Source organism: Sander vitreus, chromosome 3, assembly GCF_031162955.1.
Source record: "Sander vitreus isolate 19-12246 chromosome 3, sanVit1, whole genome shotgun sequence".
Classification (NCBI taxonomy): Eukaryota; Metazoa; Chordata; class Actinopteri; order Perciformes; family Percidae; genus Sander; species Sander vitreus.
The window spans coordinates 13,329,660-13,344,822 of NC_135857.1; the positions used below are offsets into that span (position 1 = coordinate 13,329,660).

The 15,163-nt window shown below is 40.9% G+C and overlaps 3 protein-coding genes across 3 annotated transcripts; 2 read left to right on the forward strand and 1 right to left on the reverse strand.

The window, feature by feature from the left end:
- The first annotated feature begins 597 nt into the window (after positions 1–597).
- On the forward strand, positions 598–3,552 carry srprb (SRP receptor subunit beta). The gene is made up of 7 exons (XM_078246079.1): positions 598–832; positions 1,199–1,293; positions 1,408–1,485; positions 1,574–1,656; positions 1,837–1,973; positions 2,110–2,164; positions 2,674–3,552. Exons 1-7 carry the CDS (start codon positions 664–666, stop codon positions 2,882–2,884), a joined length of 828 nt encoding a protein of 275 aa, XP_078102205.1. The 5' UTR covers positions 598–663; the 3' UTR covers positions 2,885–3,552.
- A 347-nt stretch (positions 3,553–3,899) lies between these two features.
- wdr53 (WD repeat domain 53) lies at positions 3,900–7,372 on the reverse strand. The gene is made up of 3 exons (XM_078246077.1): positions 7,289–7,372; positions 5,852–6,347; positions 3,900–5,135 (listed from the first exon to the last, which is right to left on the reverse strand). The coding sequence occupies exons 2-3, from the start codon at positions 6,338–6,340 to the stop codon at positions 4,461–4,463; spliced, it is 1,164 nt and encodes a 387-aa protein (XP_078102203.1). The 5' UTR covers positions 6,341–6,347; positions 7,289–7,372; the 3' UTR covers positions 3,900–4,460.
- Positions 7,373–8,225: 853 nt separating this feature from the next.
- neu4 (sialidase 4) lies at positions 8,226–12,729 on the forward strand. Its single transcript, XM_078243599.1, has 4 exons — positions 8,226–8,330; positions 8,860–9,112; positions 9,807–10,062; positions 11,324–12,729. The coding sequence occupies exons 2-4, from the start codon at positions 8,912–8,914 to the stop codon at positions 12,352–12,354; spliced, it is 1,488 nt and encodes a 495-aa protein (XP_078099725.1). The 5' UTR covers positions 8,226–8,330; positions 8,860–8,911; the 3' UTR covers positions 12,355–12,729.
- Positions 12,730–15,163: the final 2,434 nt, after the last annotated feature.

The window sequence follows — 15,163 nt, forward strand, 5'->3', positions numbered from 1 at the left end:
TCTCTCTCTCTCTCTCTCTCTCTCTTATGTCTATTTGTCTCTATTCTCCTAACTCCCTGATGATTTAATGAACATAAGCCAAGAGGTAACAAAGACAGATATAGCGATGACATTATGATTTTAGTCGCTGTTCGTTTTCATCACTTTGTCAAACAGAAGGACACTTTTCCTTTTGGAGATTAAACTAACCTGTGAGAATTCATTGCAGATACAGAAAATTGATATTTAAGCTATATATGTTTTAACGAAACGCGTATATGAATACTTCACAGTTTAAACAGCGTCATATTTTATAAATTGATCATGCTGTGTATTGAAAACAGCGGTCAGATAAATGTAGTGGAGTAAAAAGTAGGCTACAGTTCCCTCTGAAATGTAGTGAAGTATAATTAGGCTAGCATACAATTAAAATAGCCTAACGTTACTCAAGTAAAGTAAAAGTACCTCAAAATTGTTCTTAAGTAGCCTACAGTAATTCCAGTTTAGTAGCCTAAATGTTGGCTACTTTTCCTGTTTTTGATTTACCTCCGTATATTAGATATATACTGTATACGGCTCTGTCACCAGGAGGTCGGCAGCGCCCCCTGCTGACGCTGCAGGCTCTGTGTGCTGCAGAAGGAAAAAGGAGACGTGTCCCACTCTCAGGTTAGCTTGAACGGACAGATGGAGGCAGATAGCACCGGTGGAAACATGGGTGGGAAAGCAGACGTGGAAATGGCAGAAAACCCATTTGAACCTTACATTGAATCTCTGCGACAACAGCTGGATGACCAAGACCCCGTTTTTCTGATCGGAGTTATCGTCGCTTTGGCGGTCATTGTCATCACCTGTGGTAAGTTTTTAGCATGCTAGCATTAGTTTAATATCAAGCTAGGCCTAGCGTTTAGCTTAGCAAAGTTAGCTACAAAGTGTTGGGTTGTTGGAAAGCAGGTTTGCAAGCAGGGCATTCGTCGTTTACATGTAATCTATATAGTTAATTTAATCAACGAACGTGTGCTTTAAAGACATTAGCTGAATTAGCAGGATTGGGAAGCTAACTGCTAAGCTAAAGCAAACGTCAAGAGCTGTCACAGGCATATCCGTATTTCTCACGGAAGTCACTCTGTATTGAGTAACGTTATATTTGGTTAGTAGACAACAACCTATTTGGAATCGATAAGAATAAGTCGGAAAATAAGTCCCTGCTTTCTTTTTCCAGTGTTTCTGAAGTACTTTCTCTCCAGTAAAACCGTCCGAAGCGCTGTGCTGCTGGTCGGACTGTGTGACTCTGGGAAAACCCTCCTTTTCACACGGGTGAGTTAATGCAGCCAAAACGTGGTGTCCATGTCCACGTTGTCAATCATAGCAGGCTCAGCTGATGAGAGACTGATGCATGGTTAAGTGATTGTGCATTTCGTGTTTTGGCAGCTGTTGTCAGGAAAGTTCAAGCGCACACAGACCTCCATTACTGACAGCAGTGCTCCATACAAAGCCAAAAACGAAAAGGTAAGTTAGGAAAAGTTTATCATTACCAGTTATAATTTTCTCATAATGAACATGGTTTACAGTTGTCCCATCCCCATCCTGTATTCAGGGCAGCACCTGGACTGTGATTGACCTGCCAGGACATGACAGTCTTCGCCCTCAGTACCTGGAGAAGTTCAAATCTGCAGCCAGGTGAGAACAGGCCAGCCTGTCTGAGTAACATTATTTTCTGTCTGTCAGTGAGTTCAGTGACCTGATTGACTTAAGCAGTAGAAATTATTTACCCTCGGGGATCAATAAAGTATGTCTTGCTCTTGTAACTCGCAAGTAACTAATCACTTTGTCATTGCCACTCTCTATCACTCTCTTCAGAGCGATTGTGTTTGTAGTAGACAGCGCTATTTTCCAGAAGGAGGTGAGAGACGTGGCGGAGTTTCTGTACATCTTGTTGACGGACACTGTGATCTCCAGGAATGCCCCAGCTCTCCTGGTGGCATGCAACAAACAAGGTTCAACAACCCTTTTGCTGTGAAAAAAAACAAACCCAATTATCTACACTTTGCTTGTACTTCATTTTCAGCCTATACCCTAAAGTTGTTAGTTTGTTATATGGCAGCGTCATTTACCAGTGTCTTCGTTTTACAGACATCACCATGGCAAAATCAGCTAAACTGATTCAGCAGCAGCTGGAAAAGGAATTGTAAGTAATTTATATATTTGCTGTCTTTTGGGCATTTGTTTTTACTGTCTAATTTGCAAAACATCTTCATTTTAGGCAAATTCCACTCAAATTTACACCTCAAATTCTCTATTTCTTCGTTTAAAGCAACACTAGAGAAGTTTCCCGCTTCGGTCCCCCTACAGGTTGTCTCATTTGAACTACAGTTTGCGCTACCCGATCTGGCAAACTTGCATAATGTAATGTACAACTCACTTCCAACATGTAGGGGGACCGAAGCAGGAAAAGTTCTCTAGTGTTGCTTTAATTGTTGATATAACTGTTGCGTCAGTGTTCCTCATATACGTGTTAGTGTTGTCAATGTTTTGGTAGTCAGGCGCTGGCCATTGGGAGCAATTGGGATTCAGCGTCTTGCTCAAGGACAGTTGAGCTGGAGATGAAACCATCAACCCTGCAATTCATAATGGATTCACCTCCTGAGCCTTTTGGTTTGATTAAAAAACGTTTACATTGTCTCTCGTTTCTTATAGGAACACCCTGAGAGTGACACGCTCTGCAGCCCTGAGCTCTCAGGACGGCTCTGTGGGCGGCAGTGTTTATCTGGGGAAAAAAGGCAAGGACTTTGAGTTCAGCCAGCTGCCCCTTAAGGTGGAGTTTGTGGAGTGCAGCGCCCGCGGCAGCAAGGGTGAAGAGGGTGATGCAGACATTGAGAGCCTGGAGAAGAGCCTGGCTAAACTGTAAAGTCAGCAACTCAACATGCTCAGTGCAGAATTTGACTGAAAGGGACAGACCTCTGATCAACGTCAACGGTCACCTCAGTAGTCAAAGGAGGGATGACAAATGCATCTCAGTGGAGGATTTATTTGACAGGAGTAACCAGTCAAACATCTTATCTGTGCTGGCTGTCAATGTAAAACATTATTACATTAAAGGTGGAAGAACTTTTGAGGCGTATTCTATCAAAAAAAACACCAAAAAGACTGAAAGTAATGTAACGGGAAAATGATGTAGCGCTTTGTCTGGTTGCTCTGCAGTGCTGAGAAATGATCATGTGCTTATATAGTGCAAATCTTACTGTGAACATCATCCTTTAAGCGCTTTATTTGGCTTGTTCAGAAAATACATAGTTTAAAGAATTTCGGTAAAGTACAATATTTGCTGTTGCTGCAATTATTTAAAGAAAACTTGTTATAGGCTGCCACAGATTTTCACCATTTTTGTTTTAAACTTGTCTCATCGGATTTATAAGCTGCCTTGTGAATACAGATGGGCGTGAATTGGATTTATTCCTTAATTTGAACAGTCAGCCTTTTTTCTGGTGTCATAGAAAAGTGTTTATTCTTGTTTGCAAAAGAATGACTGTTTACTTGTTTGAAAGTGTTGTGTGAATACAGTGCATTTGCAATGAATTATTTTGTGGTTGTCTGGCTTGTTTTAAAAAAAAACTGACAATATAAAGTTTTGGATGTTGACGCAAATGAAGTCTACAGTTTAAAAGGAACAGCACCATTTTTTGAATGTTAGGAGAAGATAGTCTGTCTGGTGTTTAAGGGATTCGGTCTATAATGATAAGCAGATAACATGATATAACACATACAGAAACTAATCTTAATTGTACATCACAAGGCGGCACTGCTTTAAATTCATTTAAAAAAAATAGTTTCTCTTCAAATGTCTTGTCTGTGTTTGAAATGTCTTTCTAGTCTGGCACCTGGTTTGGATTGAGAGGTCTTTACTCTACAAAAGCGTCACAGACTTAGTTTAAACATGCTGAATTTATTTTGACTATAATGTGGTAGTTTTACAATCTACAAAAACGCATATATTGCAAAGTATATTTCAAAGGATGACATTTTTTATAGGACTGCACCAGTCTTACACATCAGTAAGGGACCCAGAATATTTACATCTGGCTCCACCCCTGCCACACACCAATGAGTAAATCTGGCATTATATAAGACCTGAAAAACAATTGCACATTTGTTGAATATTGTGTGAAAACTCCTGTAAAACTGATTTCTGTGATAATTATCTGCTTCTGTAAATATTTACCTTCCACTCTTTGGAGTGCTTTCTGGAACAAGAGTTATGTTTGGTTCTGCCAACAAGTTCAGCCTTGATTAAAAGGAGAGCAAGATCCTACTGTCACAATCACCATTTAGGCCAGAAGTCCAAATAATGATGCTACCAGTTCTAACAGCATCAAACACAGGAGTGTATGCTCAAAAGTTTAAAAAATGTAAACTAAAAATAAGGTCAAAGTGGCGTACTGCTACGAGGAGACCAAAGGATGAAAGAACACGTAAAGTGTGTGAATCTATAGTCGAGACAGAGAGTAGACTGTCAGATTGGAGCTCTGATCTGCGACCACCACGCTGGGTTCTCCTTTCAGCACAGCAGGGCACAACCAGTTCACTTTGTCCTCATGACTGATGCTCAGTTTAGGCCCAGCCTTCTCCTCTGTCACCTCTTCAGCACTTGCTGCCACTTCATCCTCCACTTCTTCTTTCTGTGTTTCAACCTTCGGTGGGGTTTTTGCTTTATCCTGGGATTGTTCTTTCCTCCTTGCCTTGCTCTTACTTTTCCTGCGTGGGGCTGCTGACGCTCCAGTTTTGGCATTTGCCTCGGGAGTCACCACTGGGTGCTTACTGAGGTCCCACAGGAAGACCTGGCCATCATTCCCCCCAGTGACGAGCCAGTGAGGGTGGGAAAGGAAACTAACAAAGTGGGCTTGTGAGGCCCCCTGACTGTGGGCCTTGACTGCTCCCTGCTGTTCGAGTTTAGAGCCGCTGCCGATCCGCATCAAATGCACCCGCCCGTCCTCTGCCGCACAACCCAAAATGTTCCCACAACTCGCCACAGAGACACAGTGGACCAGTGGCGGGTTGAAAAGCTGACCGGGACGCTGCTGATGGTCGTCTTCTTCCTCTGCTACTTCCTGGAGGTTGAGGGTCCAAAGAGGACGTGTCTTCTGCAGACCCCACAGCATCACCTGAAGAGACAAAAAAAGGTGAAATAAATCGGCATTAGGAACAGTGCTCAGCATAAGTGAATAGATCCATAGTTAATAGTTGACTAAAAAGAGGAATAAAAAAAAATCTTTTGGAAATTGATCTTAATGCCTTAAAACTTTCTTCCTTAAAATACAGGGGGCATAAGTCAGTACACCCCTATGTTAAATTCCCATAGAGGCAGGCAGATCTTTATTTTTAAAGCCAGTTATTTCATGGATCCAGGATACTATGCATCCTGATAAAGTTCCCTTGGCCTTTGGAATTAACATAGCCCCACATTATCACATACCCTTCACCATACCTAGAGACTGGCATGGTTTTATTTCAGTTAGCCTAATAGGTTTGATTTGCATTGAGAGATGATCTTATGGAAAGTACCCCATGCCAATCTCTAGGTATGGTGAAGGGGATGTGATGATGTGGGGCTATTTTAATAGGGGTGTACTTACTTATGCCCCCTGTATTTTAAGGAAGAACATTTATTTATTTACGATACATTATTCATTCACAAAGAAAATTGGTGTCCTTAAAGGTTGGATTTTTCCTCATTTTTTAAATTAAGGCATTAAGATCAATTTCCAAAAGATGATTCTTTTATTCCTCTTTTTAGTCAACTTTAGCATGGGTGTATTCACTTATGCTGAGCACTGTAGTCTTGGTACATGATGTAGACACAAATGGTCCTCTCACTTACCTGCATGTCCAGTCCAGCAGACACCAGGTTATTGGGCCTGTGAGGCCGAAAAGCCACAGAGGAGCAGATGTTAGTGTGTCTACGAAGAGTCCTGCACACTTTCCCCCCAGGAAGCTCCAGTACCCGGACTGCCCCGGAGTCATCAGCCACTGCGAGGGCTGAACCCATTTCATTTAGTGCCAAAGCATTGATCTCCTCCTCCCCTGCACCCTGAAATTCCTCCACGGGGCCCTTTAGGTTTCTGGGGTCGAGTACACTCACTGTGTCTCCATGTGACACATACAGTTGACCCGGATCTGCAGGCGAAAACACAACACTCGTGCTGTCCTCTTCACCGGGGAGAGTGAGACGGCCTATGATGGTCCCCTCTTGGCTCCACACCGTGACCTCTCCACCCTCAGAGCCGGAAGCGAGGAGAACCTCGGGGCCTGAAGAAGCCCCAACACACAGGATGGATGTGGAGTGGCCCTCAGACCATTGTCTGGCCATGCTGACCCTGCAAAATGTGAGTTAACAAGAAAAAATATATATACATTAGTTTGTGTTGTTGCTTTGACATCTCTGATGTATGCCAAAACTAGTTGTACAGCAGTATTTCAAAAACAGTTTCAACGAAAACGGATCAAGATGATGATCACTCAATTGACAAAAAAAAATAATCCCCAGCAATTTTGTGAATCAATTAATCGCGGTTTGTTTTTCAAGTCACAAACATTATCTGGTCCCAGCTTCTTGATGATAACATGAACTACTTTTTATTTATTTTTTTACTTTCCATTAATACAATATTAGAATATATTTGAGTTTTAACAGTTGGTTGAACAAAATAAACAATTTGAAAGGCAGACTTGGACTCTGGGGACTTAATGATATGACATTTTTCACTATTTTCTGGTATTTCATAGACTAAAGATATTATTTATAATAAATAATCAGATGACTTGATTATGAAATAAGCATTGGTTGCAGCCCTAAACTGATTATAACCCTCATGAAGGTAGGATATAAATAATAATGCAGGGCTGTTTATTAAAACTAACGTTAATTACTTTTAGCTAAGTGTAACGTTAACGTTACCCAATAAACTGGAAACTATGTGTATGTTTGTATAGCTTTCTTGTAATAACCGTGAGAAATAGCATCAGTGTATGTATTCATATTATTAAAAAGAGGGGTAAACACGACAGACATTACACAAAAATAGACGTATGAAGAGATTAGAATTGAGAAGTTGCTGCAAACATGTCAAACCAGATAAAACCCAACAGTCACTGGTTGTCTAGCCAACTCTGCTGTTAGCCTGAAAGCTAACATGTAACTCCCTGTTCAGCTGACGGTTTGGTTGCGATATTAAACATGTTGTTGTTAATCTGCCGATTAAAAACAATTTATAACAGTGACAATATCGATAACGTCAAGACCGCAGAATCACGCTACCTTATTAAGTGCCGTCAAAACTTCAGTGGGCTTCTTTTACTGTCTATGTGCCCATGTGGGCTTGGGTCGCTCATTGATGACATCATATATGTTTAGAAGGGTTTTTTTTTGTGTGCCCTGAGTTTGACATGCCAGGCGGATTTCTCTGGCAGCCTAAAAATCCATTTTTTTCCCCACACCAATGGCAGACCTTTAGCACCAACAATTGCCCTAACCCTAATCCAGTTGACTACATTTTGTATTTAAAACATTTAATCGACGGAACCATACTGGGAGGAAATGATACCTGAATAGAAAGTTCAGGGCACAAGGGCAAAACAGATTTTCTCTGCTGTATGTCCTGTACAATATTACTGAGCCCCTTGGAAATACTTGAACTTAGATTTGTAAACTGTAAAGTAGTATATATATATATATATATATATATATATATATATATATATATATATATATATATATATATATATATATAGATAGTAGAAGCATTAGTTGCTACACATTCTGCAGAAAATGAAAAACAAAAGCATGTAGGACACGGAGGAGGCAGATCATTAAATCATTGTTTAGTGGGCCTTCATTCCCACAATGACTGCTCTCTGCTGATTCATCCAAATCTGATGAGCGGGTCCATTTCTGGGTCAGTGAACAGCATGCCATACTGCCGCACTGAATAGGGAACAGATAGGAGAGGCCATGGCTTACACACACACACACACACACACACACACACACACACACACATTCATATTCAAATGCTGACCCATTCTGTATATTCTCACAAAGAAGCAGCAGTTCTCCCAGAGCACTTCTTTCACAGAGCACAGTCATTCTTTTTCTGCTCATGACTTTCCTGTAATGCAATTACACAGGAAGCCTTCACTAAGCAGATGTATATGTGTTGTTAATTTGTGATACTGTAGTTGCTGAGAATAGGCAGTGTGAATTTGTCAGTTGTACAACACCTTCCCATGACACCAGTAAGAGGATGATTTTTTTATTTCTATTTTTTATCCATTGAAGCTGTTGTGAAGGCTGGAGTAAGGTAAGGGACATATTTTAGAGTAATTCATATTTAGGACATTGTGCTTAAATTAAAATGTATTTGGGCCATTAATTGTCTGGCAGTGACGATCAAAAGCAGGAGATAGCAAACAGAATCCCCACTGAGAATAATGACATAAGACTCTAATGGCTTCCTCTAATTTCTTAACCAGATTCTGATGCTGCATCTCTTAAATTAAAGTTAAATTAAACATTACAATATAGAAATTGTGCAATAACGTGTACATATGATCCATTATTGTCAGACATATATCTAAGCAGGCTTTATATACTGTACATACATGTATAGAGCGTACATAAACCACCTACTGTATGTCTATAAATTACCTAACTACATTACCCAAAGTATTTATTTCGGCACTCTTTGCACTCCCAGTCACTATTTGTGATCCTGTTTACAGTTTACAGTAACATTTTAACTTGTATATACATTTATTTATCTCCTACTAAACAGTATAGATATTTTTTTAAACCTACTTTCCTGTTTGTTTTTTTTTCTCTTTGTTTAGCTGCGTCTCAGAAGATTTGGAGTTACCTTGAAACATTCACACGCCGGAGAGTATGAGGTTACCCTATTTCCCAGCGAGGTCAGTGCTTTTCCACAAGGAGCCCAACGGAGTGACATACAGAGTCCCAGCACTGCTCTACCTGTCCCGCTCCAGGTCCTTCCTGGCCTTCTGCGAGGAGAGACTCAGTCCATCCGACTCTGAGGCTCACCTGCTGGTCATGAAGAAAGGCACTTTCTACAGGAACTACGTGGAGGTCAGTGTTGAGTCAGACACCTTTGCTTTGTGTTGGTCTTTATCTTGAACCACGTTGTTTCTCAGGCATTCTACTATACCCGGTTAGATTTATTGTTTAAGTACTCAGACTTAAAAAAAACAAGTAAAAGTAATACCACAGTGTAGAAATTACAAATAAAAGTCATACATTCAAATCTTTACTTAAGTAAAAGTACAAAAGTATTGGCACCAAAATATACGTAAAGTACCAAACATAGTACTCATCATGCAGAATGGCCCACTATATATTTTTTAATTTATTATATTATTGGATTATAATTATTGATGCATTAATGTGTTCATCACTTTTATGTTCTGTTAAAGGTGTAGCTAATTTCAACTACTTTATATACTTTATCCTCCGGGTAGCTTGTGAATTTCTCCCTGAGGATCAATGAAGTTTAATCTTAATCTATAATAATACATCATCATTTATTTGTTGAAAATATTTTGTATTACTAATCTAAATCTGCAAAGTAACTAAAGTATAGTGGAGTAAAAATATTTATATTTGCCTCTGAGATGTAGTAAAGTAGAAGTATAAAAGGAGCAGAAAATGCAAATATTCAAGTAAAGTACAAGTACCTTCAAATTGTAAAACCACTGTGTATCTCGAGATATTACATCTTTTAGACTCTTCCTTTCTAATCTCCCTCGTCTTTTTGCTGCTGCAGTGGGAGGACATGCGTGTCCTGAGCACTGCTTTCCTGCCAGGCCACCGGTCCATGAACCCGTGCCCGGTGTACGATGATTTCACAGGTACTCTCTTCTTGTTCTTCATCGCTGTCCTCGGCCACACCCCAGAGTCCTATCAGCTGGTGACGGGGAAGAACGTGACCCGTTTCTGCTACATCTGCAGCACTGACGACGGAGACACCTGGAGTCCTGTCACCGACCTAACCAAGAGGGTCATAGGAGACACTATCAAAGGTCAGGGATTCATCAAGGGAATATCCACCCTCAAACAGTCTTCCATTGTGCTGTTCTGATGAATTACAATTATAGAAAGCCGTCGAGGGAACTTATTGTTATATACTATTATATTGTCATAACAAAGTTGTATAAAACGTTTAGTGGCTCCAGAGGGAGCTCTGTGGAGTTTGATAACTTGCCTCAAGTGATGTCACTTGAGTCAGAGTCTGTTGGGGCTGAAGACTACAAGATAGAAAATGTAAAAAAAATCTGAGGGTGCGAAGTTAGAAAGAAGTGATGTTACCAGACCTCTGTAGCCCGCTCCTTATCTTGGCTAGCAACTTGAGGCTACATTAGCTGCTACAAGTATAACACACCCCAATCTCAGACAAAACTGTCAGTGGACATGTTGCATTGTGGGTAATGTATGCGCCAGGTTTTGACAAGAAAGAAGACTGCATGGAATAAAAAAAGATGATATCGCTGGTTCTGCTGCATTGATTGTGGGTCTTTTTACTTGTCTATCAGGAGTGTTATAATTCAAGTAAATACTATCAATCTGAAAATGCTCCCTTATCCTGATGTGTTCCTAAACTGGGGATATTAGAAAAAACTAAAGTATGCTAAGAATTTTATTTTTAGATTTTTATTTTGGATTTTTTTCAAATCTTTGCTTTTTTATTGTGAAATAGTGAATAGTTTTACGTTTTCAGGCCTCTAAAATGACAAATGGAAAATCACTCTTTGATTGAACTGCTAACAATTAAATCATAACAAAACCTGTTAAAGGATACGTTCACATTTTTTTTAAATAAGTCTCAAAACAATACTCACATGCTCATTATGCAGGGCCTACACTTAAACCTGTTTAGGACGCTGGGATTGTCCATACTCACTATCCTGATGGTAAAAACATCCCATCCTAACTTGATTTCAATGTAAGCGATGGGGGAAATAACTACAGTGACTAAAATCTGTTTCAATGTACATATGGACACGTGAGTTTTGTTTCAAGATGGACGTGATAGATAAAATGTGAACCTATCAGGGGACCCGGATAGCTCAGTTGGAAGAGCGAGCGCCTGTATATAAAGGTTTACTACTTGACGCAGCGGACCCGGGTTCAACTCTGTCCTGCCCTTTACTACATGTCAATAAAGGCCTAAAAATGCCCCAAAAATAATCTTAAAAAAAAATAAATAAGTGAACCTATCCTTTAATGTCAATAATATTGACTCATGTTCATCTGAACGTGTCACTTCCTCCTCTGTCCCTGCAGAATGGGCCACTTTTGCTCTCGGCCCGGGCCATGGTATCCAGCTGAAGTCCGGTCGTCTTCTGATTCCTGCCTACGCTTACCACATCGAGTGCAAAGAGTGCTTTGGACAGCTCTGCCAGACCACTCCCCACGCCTTCTGCTTTCACAGTGACACTCATGGGCGGACCTGGCGTTTCGGGGAGGCGGTGCCGGGGCCAGAGAGCGTGGAGTGTCAAATGGTGTCGGTGGATGAAGAGGACGGGACTAATGTTTTGTACTGTAACGCACGCAGCCCTCTCGGATACAGGGTGCAGGCCCTCAGTCTGGATGATGGAGCGGTGTTTCAGGAGGGCCAGCTGGTGCAGCGTCTGGTGGAGCCTCGGAATGGTTGCCACGGAAGCATTGTGGGATTTCCTGCCCCGTTACATTTATATCATTCTCTTGGCAATCACCTACACCAACCTATATATCACTCCAGACACTGGACGTCCTGCATGACTAACTCAAACCACACCATCTCTCCATCTCCAAACAGCACCACCTCTGGTTCCATCAGACCCTTGACCCCCGATCATCCAGATTTCCTCACCCCCACCTGGGTAGTATACTCCCACCCAACATGGACCACCGCACGCAAGGATCTCGGCGTGTTCCTCAGCCTGTTTCCCCGTGATCCAGACAGTTGGCGCGGCCCCTGGGTGATCTACGAGGGCCCCAGCGCCTACTCTGACCTCGCCTATCTAGAGTTGCCCCCCTCACCTGGTGCACCGCCTGCTGTGGCCTTCGCCTGCCTGTTTGAGTGTGGCACCAAAACTGCCTACGATGAAATCTGCTTCAGCATCTTCACCCTCTACGAGCTTATTGATAATCTTCCCCGGGAGGCACAGCTGGGACATAACAATCGTGAATGTAACAGACCGCGGAATCAAGTCTCTGAGACAGATTTTAGAAGTGGACATGACGCTCAAAGTGCTGCAGTTTTGCATCAGGTGCCTCGTGTGAAGAAGAGGAAGAAGAAGAGCAAGTTGACTGAGATGTGCTCCGTGTCTTAAATGTAGTTTTGAGCTATTATCTTCCAATAGGTTTTTCTATGCACACTCAGTGGCAAAATACACATGAACAATGCAACTGTTCTTCCATAAAATCTACTTTTATGATGCACAATTTATGACAGAGCTGTACATGTGTACCTAATAAAGTGGCTTGTGGCGTGTATGTCCACCGATTATTAGAGAATATTGTACACACTATTGATAAAAGGAATTATTCTTATGAGTAATGTAGTTCATGTAGTGTTATTTAGTTGATTTCAGTTACATCAACTGCAACACAGGACTCAGAAATGATTTAATGCCTTTCAGTTCAGTAGGTTTGTTTTGACTTTGATCATTTGTCAATTTTAATGTTGTAGAACATATTGCCATTAAAGTTTTGACACTTAAAACTTCCTCTCTGTTGAAACTATTATGGCGATTCCAAAATGGTCAGCAAGAGCAATTATCTAATTTTATTAAAAACATCTATAGAGTATATTATCAGTCAGAAATATAACTGAGTTTAAGAAGTCTGATATGGCTTTACAGGTGCTGGTCATATAATTAGAATAATAATAAAATTCCATTCAAAAAGTGAAGTTTGTATATTAATTCATCTCACACAGAGTGATATATTTCAAATGTTCATTTCTTTTAATTGTGATGATTATAACTGACTAATGAAAATCACAAATTCAGTATCTCCAAAAATTTGAATATTACTTAAGACCAATACAAAAAAGGATTTTTAGAAATGTTGGCCAACTGAAAAGTATGAACATGAAAAGTGTGAGCATGTACAGCACTCAATACTTAGTTGGGGCTCCTTTTGCCTGAATTACTGCAGCGATGCGGCGTGGCATGGAGTCGATCAGTCTGTGGCACTGCTCAGGTGTTATGAGAGCCCAGGTTGCTCTGATAGTGGAATTCAGCTGTTCTGCATTGTTGGTCTGGCGCATCACATCATCCTCTTCACAATACCCCATAGATTTTCTATAGGGTTAAGGTCAGGTGAGTTTGCTGGCCAGTTAAGAACAGGGATACCATGGTCCTTAAACCAGGTACTGGTAGCTTTGGCACTGTGTGCAGGTACCAAGTCCTGTTGGAAAATGAAATCTGCATCTCCATAAAGTTGGTCAGCAGCAGGAAGTGCTCTAAAACTTCCTGGTAGACGGCTGCGTTGACCCTGGACCTCAGAAAACACAGTGGACCAACACCAGCAGATGACATGGCACCCCAAACCATCACTGACTGTGGAAACTTTACACTGGACTTCAAGCAACGTGGATTCTGTGCCTCTCCTCTCTTCCTCCAGACTCTGGGACCTTGATTTCCAAAGGAAATGCTAAATTTACTTTCATCAGAGAAAGTAACTTTGGACCACTCAGCAGCAGTCCAGTCCTTTTTGTCTTTAGCCCAGGCGAGACGCTTCTGACGCTGTGTCTTGTTCAAGAGTGGCTTGACACAAGGAATGCGACAGCTGAAACCCATGTCTTGCTTACGTCTGTGCGTGGTGGTTCTTGAAGCACTGACTCCAGCTGCAGTCCATTCTGTGAATCTCCCCCACATTTTTGAATGGGTTTTGTTTCACAATCCTCTCCAGGGTGCAGTTATCCCTATTGCTTATACACTTTTTTTCTACCACATCTTTTCCTTCCCTTCACCTCTCTATTAATGTGCTTGGACACAGAGCTCTGTGAACAGCCAGCCTCTTTAGCAATGACCTTTTGTGTCTTACCCTCCTTGTGCAAGGTGCCAATGGTCATCTTTTGGACAGCTGTCCAGTCAGCAGTCTTCCCCATGATTGTGTAGCCTCCAGAACTAGACTGAGAGACCATTTAAAGGCCTTTGCAGGTGTTTTGAGTGAATTAGCTGATTAGAGTGTGGCACCAGGTGTCTTCAATATTGAATCTTGTCACAATATTCTAATTTTCTGAGATACTGAATTAGGGTTTTTTATTAGTTGTCAGTTCTAATCATCAAAATTAAAAGAAATAAACACTTGAAATATATCAGTCTGTGTGGAATGAATGTATACATTATACAAGTTTCACTTTTTGAATGGAATTACTGAAATAAATCAACTTTTTCATGATATTCTAATTATATGACCAGCGCCTGTATATAACATGAATGAATATGCCACACATTGAATCTCAAGAGGAATGATATCGTTCCACTTTTAAATTCTCCTTTTTAAAATCAAGCAAAATTAATTGTTCACAAAATCAGACTCAAACTTTTTGACCAAAACGTAAAAACTAAAATTGAGATACAGCAATAAATAAACCCATTTTGCTTATCATTATCCCAGTCTGTGGTCCATGATCACTGACAGTGTGGTAGTATTTCCTGTGAGAATATTCTGCTGAATGCTGGATTGTGACGATTGTGATTAGCCTACTTTTCGTTTTGATGTTTTCATAACGCTTCATAAATTAGTACACTGTGTAGATATTGCATTTTTAACTCCCCCAAATTGCCAGGAGATGTTTAATTTGGCTCACTGAACGTCCTGCTACATTTAAACTAGCACACTGTGGACCAGGCGAGGCTGCAACCCATCAAGCTCACATATTAATCACAGTCGCTCTAATGGGATAACTGTTCCTAAACTAATTAGTTCTTCTCTGAGGCTGTTGAAACATTTAGGGACTGACAGCTCAAGTGAGTTGCATGATAGCGTAGGAAGAACAGAACCAGATGAAGTGGAGCAGTTTGTTTAGTTAAGAGTGGGAAAAAATAAACAGATTGTGCCAGGAAGATCTGGACAGTCTCTTCTTCTGCTCCCTCCCTCCTCTGTTATACAACTCCACACACTCACAGG

Excerpts from the sequence above, each read along its gene's own strand:
- srprb (XM_078246079.1), top strand. The coding sequence starts at position 664 with ATGGAGGCAGATAGCACCGGTGGAAACATGGGTGGGAAAGCAGACGTG. Across the intron at positions 833-1,198 it reads GGTCATTGTCATCACCTGTG|TGTTTCTGAAGTACTTTCTC; the intron begins GTAAGTTTTTAG and ends TTCTTTTTCCAG. Across the intron at positions 1,294-1,407 it reads AAACCCTCCTTTTCACACGG|CTGTTGTCAGGAAAGTTCAA; the intron begins GTGAGTTAATGC and ends GTGTTTTGGCAG.
- wdr53 (XM_078246077.1), bottom strand. The coding sequence starts at position 6,340 with ATGGCCAGACAATGGTCTGAGGGCCACTCCACATCCATCCTGTGTGTT. Across the intron at positions 5,136-5,851 it reads CTGCTGGACTGGACATGCAG|GTGATGCTGTGGGGTCTGCA; the intron begins GTAAGTGAGAGG and ends TTGTCTCTTCAG.
- neu4 (XM_078243599.1), top strand. The coding sequence starts at position 8,912 with ATGAGGTTACCCTATTTCCCAGCGAGGTCAGTGCTTTTCCACAAGGAG. Across the intron at positions 9,113-9,806 it reads TCTACAGGAACTACGTGGAG|TGGGAGGACATGCGTGTCCT; the intron begins GTCAGTGTTGAG and ends TTGCTGCTGCAG. Across the intron at positions 10,063-11,323 it reads CATAGGAGACACTATCAAAG|AATGGGCCACTTTTGCTCTC; the intron begins GTCAGGGATTCA and ends CTGTCCCTGCAG.